A 25,385-nucleotide genomic window follows, 5' to 3' on the forward strand; every position below is an offset into this window, starting at 1 on the left:
AGCTCCGCGGAGCTGCGTGCGCCGCACCGCACCGCACCGCCTCTGCCCGCCCCTTCCCGGCGGGAAGTGCCCGGCTCGCAGTGGCCCGCTCGGCGCGGAGGGGGAGCGGCGGCGGCCGCCATGAACGCGGAGAACCAGGGCTGCAGCGAGCGGCTGGTGACGGCGGCCTATGTGCGCCAGGGGGCGCAGGGCCGCCGCGCGCACGAGCTGCGCCTGCGGGCGCTGCTGGAGCAGGTAATGGGGCCGCCGCCCCCGCCGCCGCCCGCCGCTGCGCACCGGGAGCCGAGTGGGATACAACTGCCCTGAGCAGCCCGGTCTCCGTGCACCACCGTCTGCTATGGGGCAGAGCTGCTCTTCTGCCCTCCGCTCACCGGGATCCGAGCAGGCAGAGCGGCCCGGAGCCGCCTGCCGGCCCTCCGAGCAACCGGGTTCGGCGGGGAAGCCCCCCCCGGCCGGGCAGGGCCGCGGCGGCCCCGCGCAGCCCCGTGAGCGCGCAGGCCGCCCGGGCTCACGGGCTCGCTGCCCTCTGGCACGGCGCCACCGCGGTGTCCGGCCGGCGGCTCGGGAGAGCCGCTGTCGTGATGGCAGAAACCTTACGGAGCCGCAGAGTAAAAGGCCGCGTTTGGGAGGAAAAAAAAAAAAATACTGCCCTGTGTTGTGCATTTGTCGAGAAAGGCACAGCGAACGGTTAAATGAATGTTTTCAAACAGTAAGATATTAACACATTGTTACACGAGGTAAAAAGTGATACCTGTAAGGTGCCAAAGCAATGTATTTCATTGCTTCCAGCGTATAAAAATCATTGTCAATGAATTAGCAAATACTTCGGTTCTTGAGCATCCTCGGTCATGTCATCGACTGTTTCCAACTTAACTTTGATACTACACTTCAGAAACTAATCAGATTTACTGAACTAGCTGTTTTGTTACTGGGGCATTTGAAAAATCCTCTGGACCTATAACAATCTTCATGGTTTTATGGGTCCCTGTCCTTTGAGAATCTTGTCTTCAATTGGCAAAGATGGGTGCAGTTGTTAATGCAGTAAAGAGCACAAGAAAGAGCATGTTTCTGGTTGCGGGTTTTGACATATTTTGGAAATGGTTTCCTTCCCTATTAGATAATAACTAGAAAGGAAAATGCGTAGATAGGAAGATGTGTTACATTAAAACTGTATTTCCCTTCTGCTCCTGTTTTTGGTTCTCTAATATCTGAATATATTCCCTTTTGTGCAGTTTTCTCTGTTGAATTCTTGTAGTTGTACATCATGTCTAGAGAATACATCAAATAATCTATAGTCTTGTAGGGAGTAATTAATATGTATGCCCTGCAGTGGTTTTGTGTGTACCATAAAGAACACTTGAAGGTGAAAAATATCCTGATTGTTTTAATGTCGGGGTATGCTAATGTACTTGTACTTAATACATGGAAAAATCATTATTTAACTTTTCTCTGAATACAGGTTCATAACATTAGATAGTATAAAAGAGCATAATGAAAATACAAACTGCTGTTTAGCATGAAAAAGGAGAGTAACAATAATCAAACAAGTTGCATTAAGTTTTGTTCATTTTTCATTTCCAAGTTTTGTATTTACTTTCATATTATTAAGGGGAAATGTCCTGAAGATGGATGGGATGAAAGCACCATTGAATTGTTTCTTCATGAGCTTGCTATAATGGATAGCAATAACTTCCTGGGCAACTGTGGCGTTGGTGAAAGGGAAGGAAGAGTGGTGTCAGGGCTTGTTGCCCGAAGGCATTACAGGTACAAATTATTGACAATTTGAATTATTCAGGTTTATTATTAATACTTTCCAATGGCATATTTTATTATGGTTTTGTTTATCTAAGACCTTGGTAGCGTTTGAGGCAAATAATATAATGCAATAATTTAATTGATACAGCTTTCTACATTAAATTTTCATTTAATAACTCATTAGAAAGTCTTGAAAGAAGCAAAAATGCTTTGTCAGGATTATGTCCTGTATACTGAATTTGTATAAGCTGAAGTTGAGTTGTCCTCTGCAAGGGAAGTAGAGATCTTGCTGTTTTAAAATAATCTATAATGCCGTACATGTCTTTTATAACAAGGTGCAGCTTTTCATCTGTATATTATTAAAAACTACTGTACATTGTAGTTGCACAATATTGAACATTGATAGTGAACAGCTCTTTGTATTTTGTCGTATTTGTTAATAGCTTTATAATGTGATTAGTTGATAGGTAGATGAAACCCCAGTCCATCTATAATCGATTTTATATGAAGTAAGCAGATCTCTAAAGACAGAAAGAGCTTTTATTAGCTTGTAGCCCTTCTGACACTTAATGGGTGTGTTGGACGCTATAATTTTAGAGGCGCTACGTTAATTTCTTTACGAATATACTTCTTTTGCATGTGTTTTGAGTTCTGTGCTGAGTACCTTGCTGTGGTGTTTTATCCAATGGGAGTGAAACAAAGTGAAAATTCCAGGATGTTTCTCCTTGAAAGATAAACACAAAAACAGAGGCCAGAAATTTAGTAAGCTTTACCTTATGGAGGTTGAGTTACTTAGGCTTGATGGCTTTCATAAGCCCTACAGTATCACGAGAAGTTCATGGAGAAGTCCAGTAATGCATCAGTTTGGCTTTTTGAGTTTTGTGTACAGCTCTCTAGATTAGGATATGCATGGTAGGGGAGGGGAGGATATCTGAGGAAGTTATGCTTTTGGACAGCACTGGAGAAAGCATGCCTGGCTTCTGGCCAGAGGGAGCCTGAACTGGTGTTCAGCTTCTGTTGTTCCAGGGCAGCTCTGTCACCTGGCATCTTGTGTCACCTGTGTAAGCAATAGCAAGGTGTCCTCCCCTCCATTTATTTCTGCAATAAGTTTTACAGGTGACTTTGGGAGTGATGGAGGTAGCAGGAGATGGTTTTCAAGCTGTCTCTCCTTTTAGCTTAATAAAGGTTCAGTCTTAGGGAGGATTAGTCCTTAGGAAGGAGTACATACGTGCACAAAATAAAAAGTACTGATTTGAGACAGTTATTAAGAACATAGCAAGAATGAGGGAGGAAAATATTTTAGGTGGAGTGAGGATTATGTGTAAATTTCAATTAATTATCAAGTATTTGTTGATTTCAACTTAGTACTTGAAACAGGAAAATAAATTTAAGCTATAAAACCATGCTTCTGAATGTCATACACTCATTGGACTACATTTTACTCTTTGCCAAGACAAAAACAGAATTAAAGCTATAAGTAGGTGTATACTGTTACTAGCTTACTTGATCAGCTGCTACTTTTCAGCCATGGGTGAAGTTAGTTCTGTAAGCTTGTATTTTATAAATTACTTCAGGATCCTCCACTCCTGAACTAAATAATGTTTGATATAACCATAATTTATAAACAGAATGCAGAGAGACATGGTATTCCATGATAGATAACATAGAATAGCAAAATGATAGATGAAGTGAAGATGTATAAGATGGGCAAAGCGATACATATATGTGTGTATATATAGATATGTATCGCTTTGTATATGTATTTGTCACAGTATGTGTTATTTCCTTGCCATATGAAGATGAAGCATTTGTCAAGAAAGTATCTATAATACCACTATGTCTATGCTACACTACACTGTAGACAACTCATTTTTGTTTTTCTTGGTTGTGTGTCTGAACATGTCAGCATTTATAATGCTGTTTCAACAAACATCGAGAAGTGCTGAGGTGCACTTAAAAGTAAACTTGCCAGATGCTAAAGATGTTGCTACTATGGGTCTTCTCAAAGTTTTTACTTGCATGCAGGAACATTGTTAATCTACTGTTAAAAAAAACCCCCAAAATTTCATACAAATATGTGTAGTTTGTTAAAATGGAATTCATTGTGGCAGATATTGATGTTGCATTGGATACAAAGTTTTCCACAATTGTTTATCAAATTAAATTCTCTTCAGTCAACAAGAATTGCAATGTGAAAAAACTTGATGTGTGTTTTCAACTTCTTTTGTTTAGGTTGATTCATGGAATTGGAAGATCGGGTGATATTTCTGCAGTACAGCCTAAGGCTGCAGGTTCAAGCCTTTTGAACAAACTTACTAATTCAGTAGTTCTGGATGTTATAAAACTGGCTGGTAGGTGTAAATTTGAAAAATATCAGTTGTTTGTGAAGTTACATCATGGGTTCCTCATGTTGATTTCTGACTTGCTTTTTCTGTGCAGGTGTCCGGACAGTGACTGGTTGCTTTGTGGTTCCTATGGCAACAGGCATGAGTCTAACTCTGTGTTTTTTAACATTGAGGCACAAGAGACCAAAGGCAAAATACATTATCTGGCCTCGTATAGACCAGAAATCTTGCTTTAAATCAATGATAACTGCAGGTAAGAAGGTAACTGATTGATTACACAGTGTGTGTTCTAACAGATACGAAACTTCCAACTATCAGTGATCAATTCATATCCTTACAGTAAGATACAAAAAGGGCTTAACTCCTGGTAGCTCCGCTCTATTTCTGCACTCCTGATTTCCAACAAATTAAGACATGTGTGCTGCCTTCCTAATGCCTTGCAAAATGCAGGTGTGTGCTGTGGTACGGAGGTGTATAAAGTAGTCAAATGAGAACACAATACTAAGGAAGTTACAGTTTGCCCTCAGAGTAAGATGCTTAATATGCTGTCCTTAGATTTATGTAAAACCAAAGCTCGTGGTTCAAATCTCTCTCTCTCTCTCTCTCTCTTGAATTTATGCAAAAACTTGTGTCCTAGGAATTGTGATCAGAAGGTGACGACAGTCTGTCTGATTTGCACAGTCTTTTCTGTTAGCATCTTTTAAAACAACAGTATCATGAAGTGTTTTTCAAATGTATACTGGAACTCAACCCCCAAAATTAGTCAGAGATTTGTTGAGTTACATTCAGGTCTTGCTTTTTTTGGTCAGGTTTTGAGCCTGTGGTGATAGAAAATGTATTAGAAGGTGATGAGCTACGGACAGACCTCGAAGCAGTGGAGACCAAAATCAAGGCTCTTGGTGCTGAAAATATTCTTTGTGTGCATTCTACAACATCTTGCTTTGCTCCAAGGGTACCTGATAGGTAAGCAGTCTTTGTAAAATGTGTGTTATTTGTTTCTGTAAAAACAAATAAACATCCTCCCCCAACAACAACAACAAAACCCAACCAACCAAGACTTCCATGTTTTGACCATCCATCTTGCTAAAATTATTTCTGCCAACAGTTAGCAAAGGTACTTTAATCCCCTTCCAGAAAAATACATTAAAAAGGTGAGAATTACAGAGAAGGTTTTTCTCATGTCATATAGGTGAGGTTAATGATGGTCTCTTGTTGTGAAATTAATGTCATTTTGCTAGTGGTTTTCTTAAAATTTCATGGAAGTAGTAAAAGTAGACTCTCAGACATAATCCAGGAAATGTAGCTCCATAGCTAATGCCATATTTTAATGTTCCTGTTGCCTTCTCTACTCTTCTCCTCCAGCCTGTGATCAATTTTGCTAGGCTGTTAACTGTTACAAAAAAGAAAAGAAAAAAGCTACAGCTAAATTTAAAGTCAGCTTGAGTTACTCTTTCCTGTATTATACTGATGTTTATAAGGGCAATTAAGATACACCAATGAAAGGAAACTCTTGGAAGCATCTGGGGCAGGTGTGTTGTATGACTGTAAGATACAATTTGCCCTGCTGTGCCTTGGTTTCACTATTTGCTGCCTGATTGCATGATGATGCTACTTACAACTTCCAGTGGCTAAATCACCATTAAAACAAATTTTAAATACATTGCGTTCTTTCCTAATATTATGTGTCCATACACATAACTTCTGAAGTTGCTACTAAGATTTCATTCAAGCTCTAGCTGAAGCTGAGATGAACACTGCAGTTTTAGAGAGGAAATAGAATATTTGACACATTATTTCAACCTGTGCATTGGTTATGAAATATTTCTCAATCTGAAGGTGACCTGCTGGAGTACAGGTGCCTGAAGTACTTGGTATATTGAGTCATTTGTCCAAAATGACCATTTGCAAAACCTGCTTTCTCTATTTGCTTAAGAAAATAAAGCAAAAAATTCCTTATGTTTTACAACTGAACAGGTGTATTTTTGTGGGCTTGTATGTAGTTTGCTGAAGTAGGAAATACTAATAGGATGACTTTTTAAACATGGTTTTATATATAGTGTCTCAGTAATTTCTCTTTAACTGTTTTTAATTTATCATGAAATTGAAGACACTTGTTTAGAGTTCCTCTGCAGTGTGTGCTTCTTTGTTAATTACTTCGTTATTTGGAAAAATTAGTTGTCTATTCACAAGAACTGGAAAGAAATGTTATTGGCTCTGAAATGTGGCAAGTAAAGATATATTTCACTTTCTTTTCGTAGCTCAAAAAAAGCCCCGGTATTCATCATAGGTTAACCTTGCTGCTAGAGGGAAAGATGAGAGTTAAAACTATCTAATTCTGTCAGAATACTATGAACATTGCTTGAAGTTGACTTGCAGATTTATTGTCTAACTTAAATCACAGCTATCAAAATTGAATGGTCTGTTTTACAGCTTGGGTAAATGAACCTTCTCCTTATCTGCTTCCTCTTTTTGACATGCTGCGATTGTTTTGTCCTCTACCACTAAGAGATGAATTATTAGGTAGTGGCACTATGTTATGATATACCACAGATATAGGAAGATTTGAATGTACTTTCTGTTTAAAGGAAACTGTCAACTGTTGAAGGCCATAACCTTCATCTTCCTGTAGGAAGGAAAACCTTGACAGCATTTCTGGAGGGTGCAGTTTTAAATGTCTGTTTTTAAATATCTGCATTTGTAAGGCTTTACTTAGTTGTGGTGGTCATGTTTTATAATTTTAAGTAGTTTTATGGCTAATGTACCTATGGCTCTCCTTTGAAGTGTTGTTTAACTCAGTGGGAGTAATTCTCTAGTGTATAAACTCTCTTTCTCAGAGAGGCATCAGTTCTCAGACAGTATTTTACCTGCTGTTGCTGTGAGATGTTTCTAAAACTACTGTATTTAAGAGAACCAAAGGGGAGAAGTGTCCTTTTCAATTGGTTTATGTGCTTAGCAGAATTCTGTATCTTTTTACTTTTCAGTAATAGAAAAAAAAGAACAAAGCTTTCTTTTCATTAACTTTAACAAACAGGAGAGAAAGAAAGGAAGAATAAACTGGGAAATATTTCTCTATTTGTGACTATTCGGAACTTCAGTAGCGAACTTAAATTAATGCTTTATTTTAATTATATGATTAGTAGCATTTTCAATGCTGCATTCTAGGCCTTGGAAGCAGGTGCAGGTACAGACAGGTGCTGTTTATTGATTGCTTCTCTTGCATACTATCACATTCTCTTCAAACTTTAGCATTCTCACTATGTATTGCAAAATGGATCTAATTGTTCAATAGAATATTTTTAGGAAAAAAGATTTTTCTGTTTTCAGTAGTTGTAGAAGATAGGTTATTGCTCCTTTAATTTTCAAGAAGTGGGAAAGATGAACATACATAGCTGTATACCCTCTGTGTTTCTAGTTTGGGGAAATTCTCTGCCTGTGCTTGAAGAGAAGCATGTAAGAGGGAAACTATGTTCCTTTGAGTCTCTGTAGAAGGTGAGGAATGAGTCTAAGAAGCAGCAGATCAGAAGGCAAAAGCTTTGCCCTACATATTGTTATGTTTCCTCAAGTATTCTGTTAATGAGGGGAAGCCGTATGAGGAGCAGCTGAGGTCACTTGGTCTGTTCAGCCTGGAGAAGAGGAGACTGAGGGGAGATCTTGCTGCAGTTACAACTTCCTCATGAGGGGAAGAGAAGGGGCAGGCACTGATCTCTTCTCTGTGGTCCCAGTGCCAGGACCCAAGGGAATGGCCTGAAGTTATGTCAGGGGAGGATTAGGTTGGATATCAGGAAGAGGTTCTCCACCCAGGGGGTTGGTGGGCACTGGAACAGGTTCCCCAGGGAAGTGGTCACAGCACCAAGCCTGACAGAGTTCAAGAAGCATTTGGACAGTGCTCTCAGGCACATGGTGTGACTCTTGGGGATTGTGCTGTGCAGGGCCAGGAGTTAGATTTGATGATCTTTGTGGGTCCCTTCTGACTCAGATTTGTGATTCTGTGTTGATAAATGTGAAAAATTATTGAACATGCAGCACCTGACAAATATCTTGACTGTAGAAGATCAGTATCTACATTATATTACTGGTGTTTCCTAATCATAAAGTACTTTTGATTTTTTAAAGATAATATGGTGATGATGATTTCCTAAGGAAATTTAATATGACACTTGCAGGAGAATTTTGCATTGCAGAACAACACCAGACAATATAATAGAAATAGAATGCAAAGGAATGCCACCTCTTGGAAAACATTTTCATACTCTGTCACATTTTATATGTATGTCAGTAAATTACAGTGAGAAGCTGTACAGAAGGAGATAGAGTAAAAATGCATTGGAAGTAAGTTTCCTGATTTTTTTTTTAAAGGTAATATTACCTTTATCATCACTTTAAATTATTTTATATTGCCTAATTTTTTTCAAATAGATTCTATTTCTAAAATACATCCAAAAGTTTGGGGAAAATCATGAGTAATTTTTTTAAAAATACAGCATGATTGGAGTGCTTCAGAAAAGACTACTGCGTATATGTATGTTTAAAATGCCGAAGGATCTTACTTTAAATGATCAGTGTGCTTGCATAAATCTTTATTTGACTGATTAATCCATACAGGTTGAGCTTACTGTGATTTCAGGGGGTTCTAAAGGCAAGTGAAGAGTAAACAGCTGAAAAAATTTTCAATTTGTTGATGTCCACATTCAGACATTTGAGGGCCCTCCAGTCCTTTAAAGAATTTCTTTTCTCCTAATCAGTTTGTCAGAAACATGCAAGTGAGATTCCATCCAAAGGATCAAATGCTAGTTCTTTGAAATAAACAGAAACATGTAAAAACTTCCTGTTATAGGATGCTTTTGATTCCCAAGACACTCTTGAAACTACTATAGACTATTTTTTACGTTGAATATTAGAGAAAAAGAAAGAAGTAACTAGCTAAAGCTATGTTAGTTAACATTAAAGTAACAAAAAACAAAGCTTATATCTAAACCAGAATGGTTTGGGATATATTTACTGGTGTCCAGACAAAACTTAAAGTGAAGCAAGAAAAGTCTCAGGCTAGATCAACGATTTGCAATGTATGTAAAAGCCAATAGAATTTTCATCTTAAGTTTTATAGCTTAAGATGACAAATACTGCCTTGAGGTACTAATCAAAAAAGTTACTTTTGTCATTCTGACTTCCTTGTAGACCTCTCAGTCTTTTAATGGTCTGACTTCTAAGATGAGCTACAGTAATCAATGCTTCTCTAAATTACAATTTTATGCTCTCAGGCTGGAGGAACTGGCTGTGATTTGTGCTAATTATGACATTCCACATATTGTCAACAATGCATATGGACTTCAGTCTTCAAAATGTATGCATCTTATCCAGCAGGTAGGAGCTGTGTATTTCCAATAATATTTTTTAGCAAGTATAAGTAAATCTGTGATTGTAGACAACCTAGCAAATTTTATGAGATACTTTGTAGCTTTGAGAGTAATCCCATGCATGTCTGATATTTGAACAATTTTCTGAGAAAGCAAAACAGACAAAAATAGAATTTAAACATAATAGTTGTTTCTATTATGTGCTTTTTATGTAACCCTAAATTTATTTAGGTTTTGTGTATGTTCATGTGTCTTTCATAATGGAAAAATGTCCTTAAGCTTTCTTAAAAGCTTTCTTAAAATATTTCGTTGTGTTGTTGACTAAAAGTGGCATAATGGATCATACCTGAATAGAAATTAAGCCTTCAACGGGATGAGTTACAGATTTTCAATTGCAGAATTCTACAGCAGCACTTGATAGATGTTGTCACTGTTAAAATATTGTTGGCACAGAGAATGGCTGAGGAAACTGGTTTAAGTTCAATGTTATGTTCAAAAAAGTTTAGTTTCTGTTTAGTTTGAAGAGGATGTTGCTTGATAATCAGTCAAATCAATCGTGAAGCAGAGTTCTTGCATTTTTCCTCATTGTATTGTATGTGCATTGTTCTTCAATATTCTCTTTTCTGCTACCTATTCAAAAGAATAGGGGGTTAAATTTTAATAGAATCCAGAGAATCCTGAACTATTAGTAATTTTAAATATGCTAGTCATCTTTTTTTCTGATTGCTAAGACATTACTATCAAGACACAGATGAGTTTAATGTGCAATTGTGACAGAAATACCATGTTGGCATTTCTAAATCTTGAAAGACTGAGGGAGTTTATGAAATAGAAAATGGTATATGATTTATTTGTAATGTACTTAGGGCGTGTTTATTGTATTTAATTTGCACAAGTTTAGTGAGAAACTAACATGAATGAGGCTGTGGAAATGCTGGGTTTTGCTGCATGAAATGTTCTAATGATAAACATTTCAGACTATAATGCTACAAATAGAATTTTTACTGCGTTTGTTTCTGTATTTTTTCTAGACTTGGTAGGTTGTTTGTTCCTTGCTTATGCAAATGTATACATTTGAGCTCTGATTTGTTTTGCGTTTTTTTACAAAGTTTATTTTGTGTGCTAGAAAATTTTCTGTTTATATGAAAGTAGTTATTAATGAGTACTTAGGAATATGTACATGCTGAGCACAGTGTGAATAGAACTTGCAAGAGTACCACAGGAAAAAGCTTTTGAGACCATTTCATGTTGTGCTTTTCCTCTGGTGGTCGCCTGTCAATTAAATCAAATGGTAGCTGCTGGCATTCATGTTCCCATCAAAAAGCTGACAAACTTGGAGTGCTTCTTCCTATCTCCTGTGCATTAAGCTATCAAAACATAGAACTAATAAATGAGGTTTAGTTGGCTCTGCTTTTTTCAGTCTATTTGCCATAGGTATTAACTCTGTTTCTACTTCTTGCATTAAGTATGTAGTCTTGAAAATATGTGTATTTGCATGTATTTTAATATGTATGGAGTTTAACCTACTTTTCAGGTTCTCTTATGCTGCATACTTTTAAATTGTACAGTTCACAGTTGCATGCTACTCAAATTGAAGATGTACTGCAGAATCTACATTTTTTCCTTTGAAAATATGTGTGGTTAGGTATACGGATGTGGGGGATGTCTGCTATAAGAAGTTACTTGAATCTTGATTTTGAAAGCAGCCTTAGAAGGAGTACTGTAACAAGCCTGTTTGTTTATTGCAAATTTATGTATGTATTGAAAAAAGCTTTGCTAATGAAGCATTAACTTGTAGCCTTTTATTGTGAGACTTGTAGAAAGTGTTTGGGGTTTAACAGTTTTAACTATGTAATTCCCGTTAAATTTTGAGGGGTTTCTTTTTGGTTGTTGTTGAAAAGAAGCTACACTTAGACTTGCAGGAACTAAAACTGATATTTTAAATCACAGCAACATGGGAATTTGTAAGGTACTATGTTAAGCAGACAACGGTAGTAATAGTAAGCAGTGCTAAAAAAACATAATACCCTGATTTTTATGTTTGATCAGAAATGCAGTATCTGAGAGTTTCAGGAATTATATTTATTTTAGCCACACTTTTATGTAGTTATGATGCTATCGCGTTTCGGTTTTTTTCTAATGTATGCTGTGGCTTTTATTTTTTGTCCTTTTTGATAAAGGGTGCTCGAGTTGGCAGAATAGATGCTTTTGTTCAGAGCTTGGACAAAAACTTTATGGTTCCAGTAGGTGGTGCTGTCATTGCTGGCTTCAGCGAGTCCTTCATTCAGGAGATCAGCAAAATGTATCCAGGTAACTAGTTCATGGACTGATTTCAGCCATACAAAATAACTGTAGAAAACTTGATTATCAGCTTTCTTTCACATAAAATATATTTTTGCCACTTTAATTTGTATATTGGGGTTTTTTTTCAGGAAGAGCATCTGCATCTCCTTCTTTAGATGTCCTCATTACACTTCTGTCTCTGGGAACCAGTGGCTACAAAAAGTTACTGAAAGAGAGAAAGGTAAGCTTTTTGGCAAGCAGTATTTTCTTGAAGTCAGCTGTAACAAAGTCTCGTTGCAAAACTGCTTTGTATAGTAAATCCAGTTTCTGTCTCGAAAGCTATTGAACTTAGTCTGAATCTGGAAAGTCTGATATAATTACTTCTTGTCTAAATGGTGCTCACAAGTAAGCATGATTTCCATGTTGTTGTTTGTTCAAACCAGGAAGCTAAACTGAGGTCCTGTACTATCTTGTACAGTATTCATATTTGTTGTTCCAAAGTGTGACTAATATAGTAGAATTTTGTCCACAAAAACTTAAATGGAGAAATACTGTACTGTGTTATCATGGTCACACTGCTTCAAGGACAGGAGATTGGACACTCAGAGTAACCCAGGGTCTGTGCTCTTCCTCTTTTGTCCCTGTTGTGCCTTTGTGCTATAATAGTGCTTAATTAAATGTTTCTGTACCACATTCTCTGGAGATTCACAGCTTCTGGTTGGGTTATAAATACTGTGCATTGCCACAAAAAGAGAAAAATATTGTCATTTTAGGTATTCATCTAGACACACAGCTAAGTTTCTTCTCTGCTGTTCACAGACTATGGGTTTTAAGTTGGGTATAATTGCACTGCACAAAAATCCAGTGGATGTCAGGTTGGAATTTGTATATCTTGAGTTATCCTTAATTCTGGAATAAATACATACCAGATTTTTCTCTCTTTATGTAGTAATACAGAAGATTCTTTTTATAGAGGCTTTATATAAGGAAATGCTGTGAATTAAGTACTATTATGTTAATAATTTTTAACTATGCATTATCTGTTTCATTATTTTATTTGAAAACTATGTTCCAATTGTTTCCTGCTGACAGCTTGCTGCTGTCTCTGATTACGTGGCAGAGCACTAGTTCTGGATGCTTTGACTAATTTCTAGCTGCTTATAGAGGCATCCATAAATTCTGTGCTGGAAATGAGATGCCATAGGAATAGCTAGGCTATAGAAAACCAAACCAACTTAGTGGCCTTACAATGACTAAGAAGTGATCTGTGCAGCTAAAGTGAGAACAGCTTGTGAAACACTGAAAGCAGTTACCACTTTTGCCTCTGCTGCAAAATTTTATTGTGGACTGTTGTATGTATTGCCATGTATATTTTGTGTCTTCATTAAAAGCAAATTGTATTTTTTCCCCTTTACTCTTATGTCCAAAGGAATCTAAAGTGAATTTATTGTTTTCTACAAAGCTGATTTTGATGCTAAATTTTTACCAGTAGCAGATGTATAAAGGACAGTAGAAATATTGTCCAAGTCATAAATAATAGTTTTTTCATAAATGTCTTAATGAATAGCTGTATACTTCGAGTCATCTCATTTTCTTGGAAGTAGAATTCTGAAGTGAATAAAGTATTATATTTTTACAACTTCAGGTCTTTTTATTTCAAATGTGAGTATTCTCGATAAACAGAGCCTTATATACGGCATAAATATGTTTCTTTTATTGGATTTGCTATAGAAATAGAAACATTTTTGCTTGAATGTGTTTGTTCCTGAATTGTAAAAATGCAATAGGGATAGTTTATTGCCTGTACTCTGAGGAAGCAGAGGCAGAGCTGTTAAGCTTCCAGCAGGAACTATTTATAGCTTGACATTGAGTACTCCTTTCTATACTGGTGCAGCTGCACCTACTCACACAAAAAAAATCAGCTATAAAAAGCTTCAGGTATTTTTTTTTCTTTCTCTTTTTACCTGATCCTCATCCGTGTGGGTGTTACTTCAGGTTATTTGAGCTTAGGCCAGACAGACCAGAATATTACTGAGAAGAGATTTGTCTCGCACAAGCAAGGAAGAAATAATCTGCCCAGTTTTTCTTTTACACAGATTAGCTGTTTAATACAGGAAGGGAAGAAATTATAAGAGGGAGAGGAGCGTATACATGGCATGGGATTTTTCTGACAAGCTGGAAGTTGTGGAGTGTGCAATTGTCCAAGAGTATGAGATCATATGTTGTGATATGAAGGAGTACTGAATTTTCAGAATTCCTTTTTATACTTTTATGTGATGGTTAGAACAGTGGTTTTCTGATCTCAGTAGGCAATTCTAGGTCCTTTTGCAATGCAGATAACAGCTGGTCCATAGTCAAATGTGTTATATCTTTGCTTTTAAGGAGCTCATAACATTATGTAAAGGTCACGTTTTTATAGCAACTTTCGATGCCTCAGTACAGGTTATGTTATGTCCCGTATTTTACATTTCTAGGTCATAAAAGTTGCTATTTTCATATATGTATGTGTGTGTCTAAACCAGGCCATGTGAAGTAAATATAGTTGTTGCACTGTGTAATGGCATGAACAACAGGCTTAGTTGTCATGTCAAATTTTATGGAGAGCAAGAACCCTACATTCAGGGTTTACATTCAGAACTCTACAGACCAGGTTTAATACCTGCTATTATCCCATATGGTCCTTTTAATCGACTTAACTAATTATTTTACCCGTATTATTGAAGAGGTGATGGTTTTGTTTTGTTTTCAGCAGTTACGGATTTCCTCATTAGACTTTCTTTAATCTAACAATCAAGATAATTATCATTTTCTTAAACGCATTTCTCTGTTACTGTGGGATGTGATAGAGCTTTTCATATTGGTATCCATCTGTCTGCATACTTTCTGAGATTAAAACTGGAGTTATTTTTATGTCCTTATGGACTATGTATCTAAAATATTTAAAATCATACAGAGTGGGAGGAAATTGTTTGGGTTTTACAATTCAGTAAAATACTGGGTTTATGTTTCATGAGTTATCATTGATGTAGTTGTTCTGATTGGAATAAATTATTTGTACAGTTCAGTGTGAGTTTGTATTGCTGCTCTACTTATGATGGAAGAAGAGGAAAGCCATTTCATGACGGATATTAAAAATGTAAAAAAGATCAGCTATTCTCAAAGTGAGATAGACATTTGTTGCTCCTCTTTTTTTTTCTAGTCAGTTTGCTACACTGTAGCATATCAAACATGAGAATATTGTAGGATTTTCCTCATGCGAAGTATATGTATTCAAACCATATTCAAACTTTAGAGTAGCTGGAGGCAAATGAGTTTAAATGAACTGTTTTATATGGTGTTGTGTAGTTAAACAAGTGCCAAACATGATGGAAATTTCAGAGAGGCCTCCATTCTTATAGCCTGTGTTGGAGAAGTATGGGTCACAGGGACCCTGAACTCAAGGTCTTGCAAATGCTGAAGAGAAAATGTGTTGATTGCTGTTTTTAAGAAAGACCTTTAAAAATTGTGAGTTACCAAAACTTGTGACTGTTACCAAATCAGATTGGCAAGACTTACTGGGCACTTTCTGTTAGATTACACTTATGTTAGATACAGATGATATAAAGATTTAAAGGTTCTGTAATTAATTTCGTATTTTTAAAACTTTCTGGTATAAATCCAGAACAAAATTCCTGCAATGCAACAGAATATGAGGAGGGTGTGTGGTATATGCAGGTGTGACACACAAACACAAATAGCTTGTCATGTGTTTGGCTGCATTTCAGTAAAGTAAGGCTTCTTCTAGGCTCTTATCTGCTGGTAGGTGTCCATGCTCAGCACTGCAGCTTCTCTGACGGGTGGCGTGGTGCACCAAGTGGCCTGGTCAGATCACAGCTTGCATGCAGCTGGGCATTCTGAGGCACAAAGCAGAGCAGAGACTGTGATGGTTGCATTATAAAACAGCTGCTGCTGCAAAGTAAGATGGGACCAGATCAGTCTCAGGCAAGCACAGGAGAGCTGGCAGTCTGTGTCTAGTGTGAAGAGGCTGTAAAATGACTCTTGTGCAGTGTCCTCTACCCTGCCATAAGCAGCTCTGTGGCTGTTCCCTGAGGACAGCTCATCTCTTCAGATGAGAGTGACACGGGGAGGAAGGCAGAGTGTTACAGGTGGTTAGAGCCAGCTAGGATAGTTTCAACCCTGCACAAAAACTTTTCTGGCCTTCATCAGCTGCCTCTTTGTCAGCTGGTAGGGGACTGATAGCTTATTACCCCGTCATCTTTTTCTCTAGAGTTACTGGCTTTTTCCTTACTTGTTTCTCTCTAGTTATTTTCATTTGCTATAATAGTGCCTATCACAATGGAGCAACAAATGAAGAATCACCCATACTAGGGTAGGTTCTATTAAAATAGTTTTATAATGTAAATATAGTATGATTCAAATATTTTTGATGATTGTTACAATACTTCTTGAAAATATTTGTGTATATGTATGTGAAAGTACACTGTTTTGACCAAACCATTGAGTTATTTGGCATATTTGATGCATACAGTGTTGTTGACTTGTTCTTTGCTTTTTAAGGTGTTTTGTTGGCTTAGGTGCTGGAAGAACCAGAAGTGAAAGACATTTCCACATAGTTTAGCATTTATTTCTCTAGCATAATGAGTTTTTGTGATATGTTTCTAAGGTAAAAGAGTGAATTAAATAATGAAACTTAACTGACATTTAGTGCCTGGGTTGCTCAGTGTAACTTTAGCATAATAGTTGGGTTCATTGGAGAAAACTTGAGTGCCTGCTACAGAAAATCTATTAGTAAGAGCTCAATTATATATAATTGCTTAGGGTGCTTATAAATTTTCCATATAAGAGAAATATTTTATAATGGAGGTTGGTTATAGATTTGACCTCACAAAAATATTGCTTTAATCCATTTTTTGGAAAGGCAGTTAATCTATTTTGCAACAAACTTCTGAAGCTATAAGATATCTAGAGGGCTTCCAATGGAAAGATGCAAAATAGTGTTGTTCATAAAAAGAGGAAACTTTGAATTTATGTTCATGTAGCTTCAGTCAAAATGATGAAAATACATACTTGGATTTTTTTTTGCCATCTTTCCATTTTCTTTTGTTTTAACAAATTCCTATGTATGTAAAGGCTCATCTAGTAACCTAATTTCATTGAATAGATTTAATTAAATTTAATACTTTTATGCAGTGGTAACTTTTTATACCAGCTTTCAGTAATACTTCCAGTATTCCTTTCAGCAATCCTTTCAGTAATACTAAAGAGATTTATCAGAGAATTCCCTAGATACAACACACAAATATTTTTTGAAAATTGGTCTTGTTCCAGTATATTTTTTCTCGGTACTAATTTCACCAATAATATATCCATAGTAGGCACAATTTATGTCTATTTCTATAATACTTTGCTTCAGTTTTAGGAGTCAGTAGCCAGCAGAGGGAGCACAAATTAATTTATGATTTGTATTCCAAAAAAAGAGCTAATAAAATGGCTAGCACATTACTGATGCGTATTATGGAAAGTAACAAATGGATAATATGCTTATATACAGTGAGGGACCAGAGGAAAGGCAAAAGTGTCTGAACATCTGAAACATAAATATTTTTCAACTTCTCGGAATGAACTGTAAATAAACTCTGAACTGAAACCATAAAATCACTTGATTTATGGGAAACAAGAATGATTTTTCACAGGTTTCCAGTTCTGATAATTAAACATATATACCTCCCCATTTTTTTTGTTTTTTCAAGTATTACAGAAGCTTTATGTTTTTGTGGATAGTTGTATCAATAGCCTAATTTATTTAGACAGTAGGAGGGTACCTTTTTCTCTCCTGAATTCGTTCTGTGGTATTAGGAAGTACAGGTGGGGAGCTGTGTTCATTTAGTCGCTCATGAAGGGAGACGAGGTTTCCTGCAGTGGTTCAAGAAAAGCAGCTGTAACATTCTTCTAACTTAGGTACCACAAAGCTCATTTGATTTCATAAGACCTTGGGGAGGTTCTGTTCAAAAGCATAATTTTGATCACAAGCTGTAATTTGTATCTGTCAGAGTCCACAGGTCAAAGCAGGATACTGGTCTACAAACAGAAGAGGTAATTCTATTTAAAGAATGAAAAATCACTTGTCAGGTCCAGAAATTGATGAGGATGCTTAAACAGGCAGGCACACTGAAGCAGATAAGCAGGACAATTTTTATGGCCTGAAAGAGGAGAAATCTGGTGTTTAATATCTTCTAAAAAGGTTACCCGGTGTCTGTATGGTTTTGCTAGTTTTTATGAGAGACTAAGCATTAAAAAGGATGGAAAAAAAGCTAAAGCATACAGTAAGAAGAATGGTGTTTATTCTCACTGTGTCCATAAGTGTTTTGAGCTGATATCTGAAGAGGAATATATTAAACTGAGAAAGAGCATGAGCAATTATCATAGATTACTACTGGGGAAGAGGGAGGATATAAAATACAGATGAAGTAAGAGAAACAGCCTTTTATATGCAGTGTGACTTGTATCTGGGCCAAAGTATTTATGAGTCTCAGTCTTATGACACTTTCACAGTAAAGGTGCAATCCAATTAAGTGATAGCAGAAATTCAGATATTTCCATTCTTATAGTCAGCTTGAACAGGGGAGGGGTCCAAGAAAAGGACAGACTGCTCAACAGAGCTGAGTATTCAGGAGAGTGTATATTGTGTGAAACAAAATACAGTCAAATGTATACTCATAGCCTCTTTAAGAGACTGGATTTTTATTGTCATACAAAAAAAGAAGTCTCTGCACTAGTGGGAAATGTGATTGTGTGATACATGGCAACAGAATGTACTGCTTTTAGTCTGGAATGTATTAATGGAGAGAAGACAGAGTGAGGAGCCATTTGCCGTAACATGGCCATCTGTGATGGTAACAGTTCGTTCTCAGTGGCTTAGAGGGGCTGGGACACAGGAAGGCTCTTGAAAAGTGGGGTGGGGTAAGACCTGCTGTGCAGTGGGAATCTCTTCAAGATTTTTTACCTCCCTAGGTTTCAGGGCCACAGAGAGAATAAATGACATCCCAAGCATATATATTAGACCAGATAGAGACTTGTGTATCAGCTTTAGAGATAAGAACAGTGTTCAGGAAATGGAGCTGTTTCCTTTATAGAATTATTTCAGAGAATTGTCTGATCCACTTACTTGGTACACAAGAAAAGAAAATCATCTGAGCACCTGTAGGATGTAATGGAGACTTAACAGTTTTGTGAAATAGGTACTATTTTCTCTGTTTGATAGCTAATAATAAAAAATACTGCTTTTTTTTTTTTTTTCAGGAGATGTTTTTGTATCTTTCATGTGAGCTGAAGAAGCTGGCAGATAACCACAATGAGAGACTGTTAGAGACACCACATAATCCCATTTCCTTAGGTAATTATTGGGGTTTTAACTTCAAAAAAAAAATCTAATATACTGTGGATTCATAATGCACTTTCACATACCATTCCTATATATTTAAACATCACTACACTCTACTAAATTGAACCCAATAAGGTAACCTACTATAAAAGTAGAGTAGTAACTTGGACCCATTATTTTGCTCCTGTCCAACATATTCATTTGACACAAATTAATTGAAGACAGGCAGAGGATGTTAGCATGTAGTAATACTTTATAAAAGATAGATTTAAAAATAAATTAGGGTATGATTATTTTACTCATCATCTTAGTGTTGTAAAAGAGAATATGGAATTCCTACTCAAGGTATTTGTTCTAACCAGAATTTCTGCTGAACACCAAAATAAAAATGCCCACCTGTGCAGAATCTGCATATAGTCTAACCAAAGAATAATCTATGACAGCTTGTGGAAAAATCAAAAATTATTCTATGTAGTGTTTCTTTTTTTTTCTTTGTATGTGAACACAAATATTTGGCTAGATTATTGCTATTGGAAAGCACTTGTCATTTGTGGTGGTTCTTTGGAGAAAAAGCAGCTTTGTAGCAGTTTTAACCTGACCTTATGTTACTTTAGCCATGTCACTCAAGAATCTAGATGAAACTAATGATGCTGCTGTTACCCAGCTTGGATCTATGCTTTTCACAAGACAAGTTTCTGGAGCAAGGTAAGGATACTATGAATTAAAAAAACTGGGGAGTTGTGGGGGTGTATTAGCATATATTGTATGAAATCCTGTAAGTGTTTTATACCAATTGTATCATGATTACAGAAGGCAGTCTGACAATAACAAGTTAGAGAGCAATCACCCTACTTCATCACTGTTATAGACTAGTAATGTCTCCCTGCCTGAGTTAGCAGTGAGGCTTCCTATGTCAACTTTGGTAACCTAAATAGATAATCTATTCCCCTTTAATTTAGTGTCGTTATTCCCTAGTATCCCTTGGTTTCATTTAGTTTCCAGATGTTGTCTGATCGTGTAGTTTATGTGTAAGATCTTTGTTTTGTTTATTGCAGCACAAATATGGTTATGCTGGATGTCAAGGGAATAAGCTTTCAATATCCTACATAACTTTTTGTAAAATGGAAAAAAAAAATTGCTTTCTTGAACTAATTGTGTTAAAAATAAAAAAATTTAAAAACTATAACCTAAGCCAGTCTTAGCTGAATTTATTCTTAGAGACACTGTTACAATGAAATGCAAGCCAAATAATTTTTAATGATTTTGGTTTAAACCTTTTTAGAAGAAGAGAATGATTTAAAATTTGTTTTGGCAGCATTGCTTAATCTGAATATTACTGCTGCCATGCTCACTTCTGCCATGGACTTAATGTTATTTTTTTGTAGCAGAGCTGAATGTTTCCACGTCAGAAGGTATGCTTCATTAGCTTGGATTATTCCACTTCCTGCACAGATGAATGACAGTAAATCTATATGTACTGTGGCTAGATGCTCTTTTTAATTTGCCTGTCCTAACCTTGGCTGGTCCTGTAATTTTAACCATCTTTGTTGAAATTATTCAAGAGTTTCAATTTTTGAAGTTAAAACTCTGAAATTCTTTGCCTGATGTGAAGGTTTCAGGTTTTCCCTTTTGTTGCATAAGTAATTCTTCTGTAGTACACACTGTTTGACCTGCCATTTCTACAGTTTTAAAAGTTATGCTGGTGTTGAGCATCAGTGGTAGGAATAGCAACTCCCTACTTCAGCAGGAATTTGTGTAATTGTGTTCAATCTAGGGTACCACATAAAATGTCAAGGCATCTTTAATTGAATCACTATTTTGTTTGTTTGTTTCAGGGTTGTTCCCTGTGGATCTGTGCAAACTGTGAATAACTACACTTTTAAAGGCTTTATGTCACATGCAAATGACTATCCTTGTGCTTACCTCAATGCTGCCTCAGCAATTGGAATTAAAAAGCAAGATGTAGATGTATTCCTAAAAAGACTTGACAAGTGTTTGAAGACCTTTAGAAAAGAAGGAAAGCAAGAAAAGTGTATAAATGAAATAAGTGATTCTAATGCAGCCACAGAACAACTTGAAGACTAGAAGATACAGATTTTGTAACACAGCAAAATGAAGTAGCAAGATGGTGTCTGAAGTGTGTTGGGTTTGTATTGGGTTAGGACTGTGCATCTGCAGTGCAGAAATTTACTCTTGATCTTATATTCTTGTTATTGAAAACAATAATAAAAATTTGAGTGGAATTCAGCTTTAAGAAAGTAGTTGATACTCTCTCCAAGAACAAAGAACCAGACACAAGTTTTGTGCAATGTATAAAATGCACTTAATATCTGCCAAAGTAAAGCTTTATGTTAATAAAGACTCAGAGTTTGCCTTTCGATCTGTGTGTGGCTATTTGGACCAGTGTTTACCAAATCACAGGATGTTTATTCATATGTTTTTGTTTAATAAGATTGTCTGTGACAGTGACTGAATTCCCTCCTAGGCATAGACCATCCAAGCACCACATTTCTCTGCTCTCAAAATACTTTGTTTTTCATCAGTGAAAGTGTCACTTTTAATTTCTTTTCAAATTCTATGCAAATGTTGGGATAGCACTTACTAGATACAGTGTTCAAACTGCGTGGGGAAATGACAGAGTTGGAATAGTAATGTTTTTCAGGTGTTCTCACCTGTCATGAACTACCTACAGCTAGTCAGTCTCTAGTGGCAAAGAGGAACCTAGAGTACCTCATATCCTGTCAGTACTCAGCTCCTGAAAACATTGGCATTGTTCAGCAGTCCAAGGGAGCTTTAATACTGAAAGTCAGGGGTTGTGGAATGAAGAGGTACAGTCATTGGGGGGGCGTTTGGCTTTGTTTTTTAAATTTTCATTCTTCTGATTTGATATGTGATCAGATCAAAAACTCACTGAAAAGGAGGAATGCCATGTAGGATTAATGCAGTGGTTTTAAGAGCCAGTGAGACGTGAGAGTATTTTGGCATTTTTAGTCTACTGTTGTTGAAATGTATATACTTCCATTTTTGTAGTGTCTCTTGCCATTGGCACTGTTGCTTCTGTGGCTCTGGGCAGTTACTGATTTGAATTCATTAAGCAAACAATAGACTCAGAGTCTGTTCCTGAAACAAAGGTTCCATATCACTGGAGTGACAGTGCTGCAGGTTGCAAAATGTGTAGTTCTTAAATGTGGTTACTACATTGTACATAGCTTCTATGTCATTTACTGTTCAAAGTAAGCATAATGTTCAAAGACATTTTCTTTGTCTGTGATGCAGTAGTGCTTGGGATACCACAATTAATGATTCTAAATGTCAGGAAACATTTTAGTTACTTTGCTGGGTGGAATCTGAGACGTGTGTCCTTCAAAGCCCTCTGTAAATCACTTCATCAAAATAGTGGTGCTTTTGAGAGATTGTCTGTCCAGCACATTCAAATGGATTCATACAAGAAGTGATGCTAGTATGTGGGAGTTAATACTGTGCTAGTCATCATGAAGGTGCTCTCACTTAATGAGGTCCATTGTATCTTAAGCTTAAGTGCTGCTTCCACACTGTTATTGCTGGAGTTACAGGTTAGATTGATTAGAGCTTGTGCAGGTACAGCTCCCTGGACTGCAGTCACAGTGTTGTTTGCTGTACAAACACATCCTAGGAGACAGGTCAGGTAACTTAGCCACTGAGCCCTTGTGGCTGTAAGGAGATGTAAGTGGTTTGTCTTTTCTTTCTCTCTCTCTCTTTCCTCTCCCCTCCCCCCCCCCCGCTTTTTTTTTTTAATGAGAGCTTGCTGTACCTCAGTTTTTCCAGTCAGTAAAACTTCCACAAACTTTGGAGCCACATCTCTGCAGCTTACTGCCTCAGTATTCTGTGTGTTGGAGCAGCCAGTGAAAACCACCAAGCCTCAGTGATACCTTTCTTCCCATTTTTTGATATTGCTGTTTGGTGCCTGAATGGTCATCTAAATCAATAATTTATACTCAGTCACAGAATGTGAATGTTAGCCTTATTACTACAAGAGTTCAGGGAGATGCGCGATAGCAGCTAAAATAAGCATTTTGATGAGTAGTATCCTGATTCTGAATAAAGAAAACAGCAGTTGCCTTCTCTGAGAGGAAGAAATTTCTGCCTTTTTTGGTCTCGTAATAAACTGTCTGCTGCAAGTAATTCAGTCACTTCTAACACAGATCGAACTGCTTCCTCGATTTGTGGGTTTTTCTGTCTTTGAAGTGTTTCCCATTTGCAATCAAAGCTGAAAATTTCAACAAAGCTCTAAACAAGAGTTCATCAACCTCAGTAGTCTGTTTCGATTTTTACTTCTTAAACTTCATTTATTAAAAAAACTAAGGTGGTGGATTTAATTGAAAACAAAAATAAAATTAATTTGTGTCATTCAAGTTCTTCACAGATCTTAGTGAAGCCACCTGAAGTGAGAAAATCTAAAATATTTTGAGAAATGTGTCTCACCATAGGGTATAAGCTCTTGAACTAAATATTCATGTTATATTGCTTTGGTAAGCTTTTGTACCAGTTTTCAGTTTTGTTCGCTTGTTTTATCTCCATAAATGTCTTCAGTTTTAATTAATATTCATTTTTTAGAGACAGAACCATTCTATAATGTCACATAAATGTAAGGAAATTTTAAGTAATTCAAGTGGCAGTATACTTCCAAGTAAATGGAGAAGACATGGTTCTTTACAGCATATTTGAAACAGGAGATTCAGTAGAGGATAAAAGTATTTTTCAAATAAGAGTATAAATTTCTTATTCTCTATTCAGTAATGTCTGTAATGAAGTAGTGAAATAACACTGGACCATATACCCATGAGCAGAGGTTTCATTTCCTTTTTATAACAGTTACAGGGAGATTTCATGGCTATGGCAGCTCTCACCCACTAAAAGCAGTGCTGTGAAAGATGACAACAGCATGGGCATATATCAAACATATATCAAGCATAAAGCAAATAACAAATTAGCAATATTTGTGTTCTGTGAAGATCTTTCCAAGACTGTACAGTGAAGTAGAAAAGCTCCTTAATTAAGTTGCAGCCCTTTTTCTAATCTCTACCTACACATGTCACTAAACACTTTCACATGGCTCAAAAATCTGTAAGAGCCAACTTGCTGTCTGTAGGTTCTACATTATGAGGGAGTCTTCTGGGAAGGCTGCCTGGGCTTCGCAACATACTCGGGTTTCATAGAGCAGGAATCCAAGTGGAAACACCAAGAAGCGATGCCCATTTAGTAAGGCTGTCTCACAGCTATTGTTTATGTAGCGACCTTTCTCCATCATCTTCTAGCTCACAGCATGTGATTACCAGTGAAATAGGAATGGGCAAGCACTTGGAAGACTCCAGAAGAGCTGAGGATTCAGAACACAGGTTTAGGAGGTTACCGTTCTTGCTACCTGTCTGCTGCTCCAAGTTACTGCCCTGTATCTGCTCGGCAGCTGTTCATGCACTGTGTTCCCAAACACTGAAACTGGGGTGTGTTTGAGCATTGCCAGGCTGAGAAGTAGTGGCTGTAGAGCCAGCACAATGCCCACTGTGCTGCTGCAGTATGGGTGTGCTACAGATACTTGCTTACCAAGACAGTAACCTTTGGCAGCAGGATGGGGTGCAAGAGTAGGCAGGGACCACTCAGGTTGCTGCAGTCTGAACCACCAAAGTGATTTTCCCTCTTTACAGGGCCTGCTGTTGTGCAAGGTGCTTTTCTTTCCCTCTGATGTTGCATCTTAGACTGTCTGGATCTATACAGGTGGAAGAAATGAGGGAGCAGATGGCTGTGCCTTATAAAAATAGCACTGGGATAATATAGTGCAAGTGAACTGACACTGAATGACCCATCTCACAGGCCCACTCTTAGTTTACTTTTTTTTGGTGGTATCTGAGATAATCAACAAAACAGAGGACTTGGAGCAATAATATTGCCTATTTGTGCTTTGCTCGTAACAATTGCCTTAGATACAAAGCAAATAAAATCTACCAGATGCAGCAAATTCTCTTGAGCCTAAGAAAGCAAAATTGTAATGTTGCAAATGTAAATGCTGGCATTGCAGCTTAATACACATATAAACCGAGCAATCTATATTGTGTGATCATCATTTTTTAAGAAAGGCTGGAGCCCAGAGACTAGCAAATGTTCTCATCTGCAGTGTATCAGCAGTTCTCAGTCTTCAGCTGCTGTACAGATAATAATTCTAATTGAAGAATCATTACATGGATCCATATGTGAATGATAGATGGGCTACAGCCTTTTGTTCATGATACTTTA

At 37.0% G+C, this 25,385-nt stretch overlaps 1 protein-coding gene across 1 annotated transcript; it reads left to right on the forward strand.

Annotated features, from left to right (window-relative positions):
* Nucleotides 1-3: 3 nt before the first annotated feature.
* On the forward strand, nt 4-21,496 carry SEPSECS (Sep (O-phosphoserine) tRNA:Sec (selenocysteine) tRNA synthase). The gene is made up of 11 exons (XM_082281316.1): nt 4-234; nt 1,610-1,764; nt 3,988-4,106; nt 4,195-4,353; nt 4,910-5,063; nt 9,359-9,461; nt 11,635-11,764; nt 11,887-11,978; nt 19,037-19,130; nt 19,733-19,823; nt 20,954-21,496. The coding sequence occupies exons 1-11, from the start codon at nt 121-123 to the stop codon at nt 21,201-21,203; spliced, it is 1,461 nt and encodes a 486-aa protein (XP_082137442.1). The 5' UTR covers nt 4-120; the 3' UTR covers nt 21,204-21,496.
* The last annotated feature ends 3,889 nt before the right edge of the window (nt 21,497-25,385 follow it).

This window comes from Coloeus monedula, assembly GCF_965178545.1.
Source record: "Coloeus monedula genome assembly, chromosome: 5".
Taxonomy (NCBI): domain Eukaryota; kingdom Metazoa; phylum Chordata; class Aves; order Passeriformes; family Corvidae; genus Coloeus; species Coloeus monedula.

Coding starts and splice junctions, on each gene's coding strand:
- SEPSECS (XM_082281316.1), top strand. CDS start 121: ATGAACGCGGAGAACCAGGGCTGCAGCGAGCGGCTGGTGACGGCGGCC. Junction 5,064..9,358: donor GCTCCAAGGGTACCTGATAG/GTAAGCAGTCTT, acceptor TTATGCTCTCAG/GCTGGAGGAACTGGCTGTGA. Junction 9,462..11,634: donor GTATGCATCTTATCCAGCAG/GTAGGAGCTGTG, acceptor TTTTTGATAAAG/GGTGCTCGAGTTGGCAGAAT.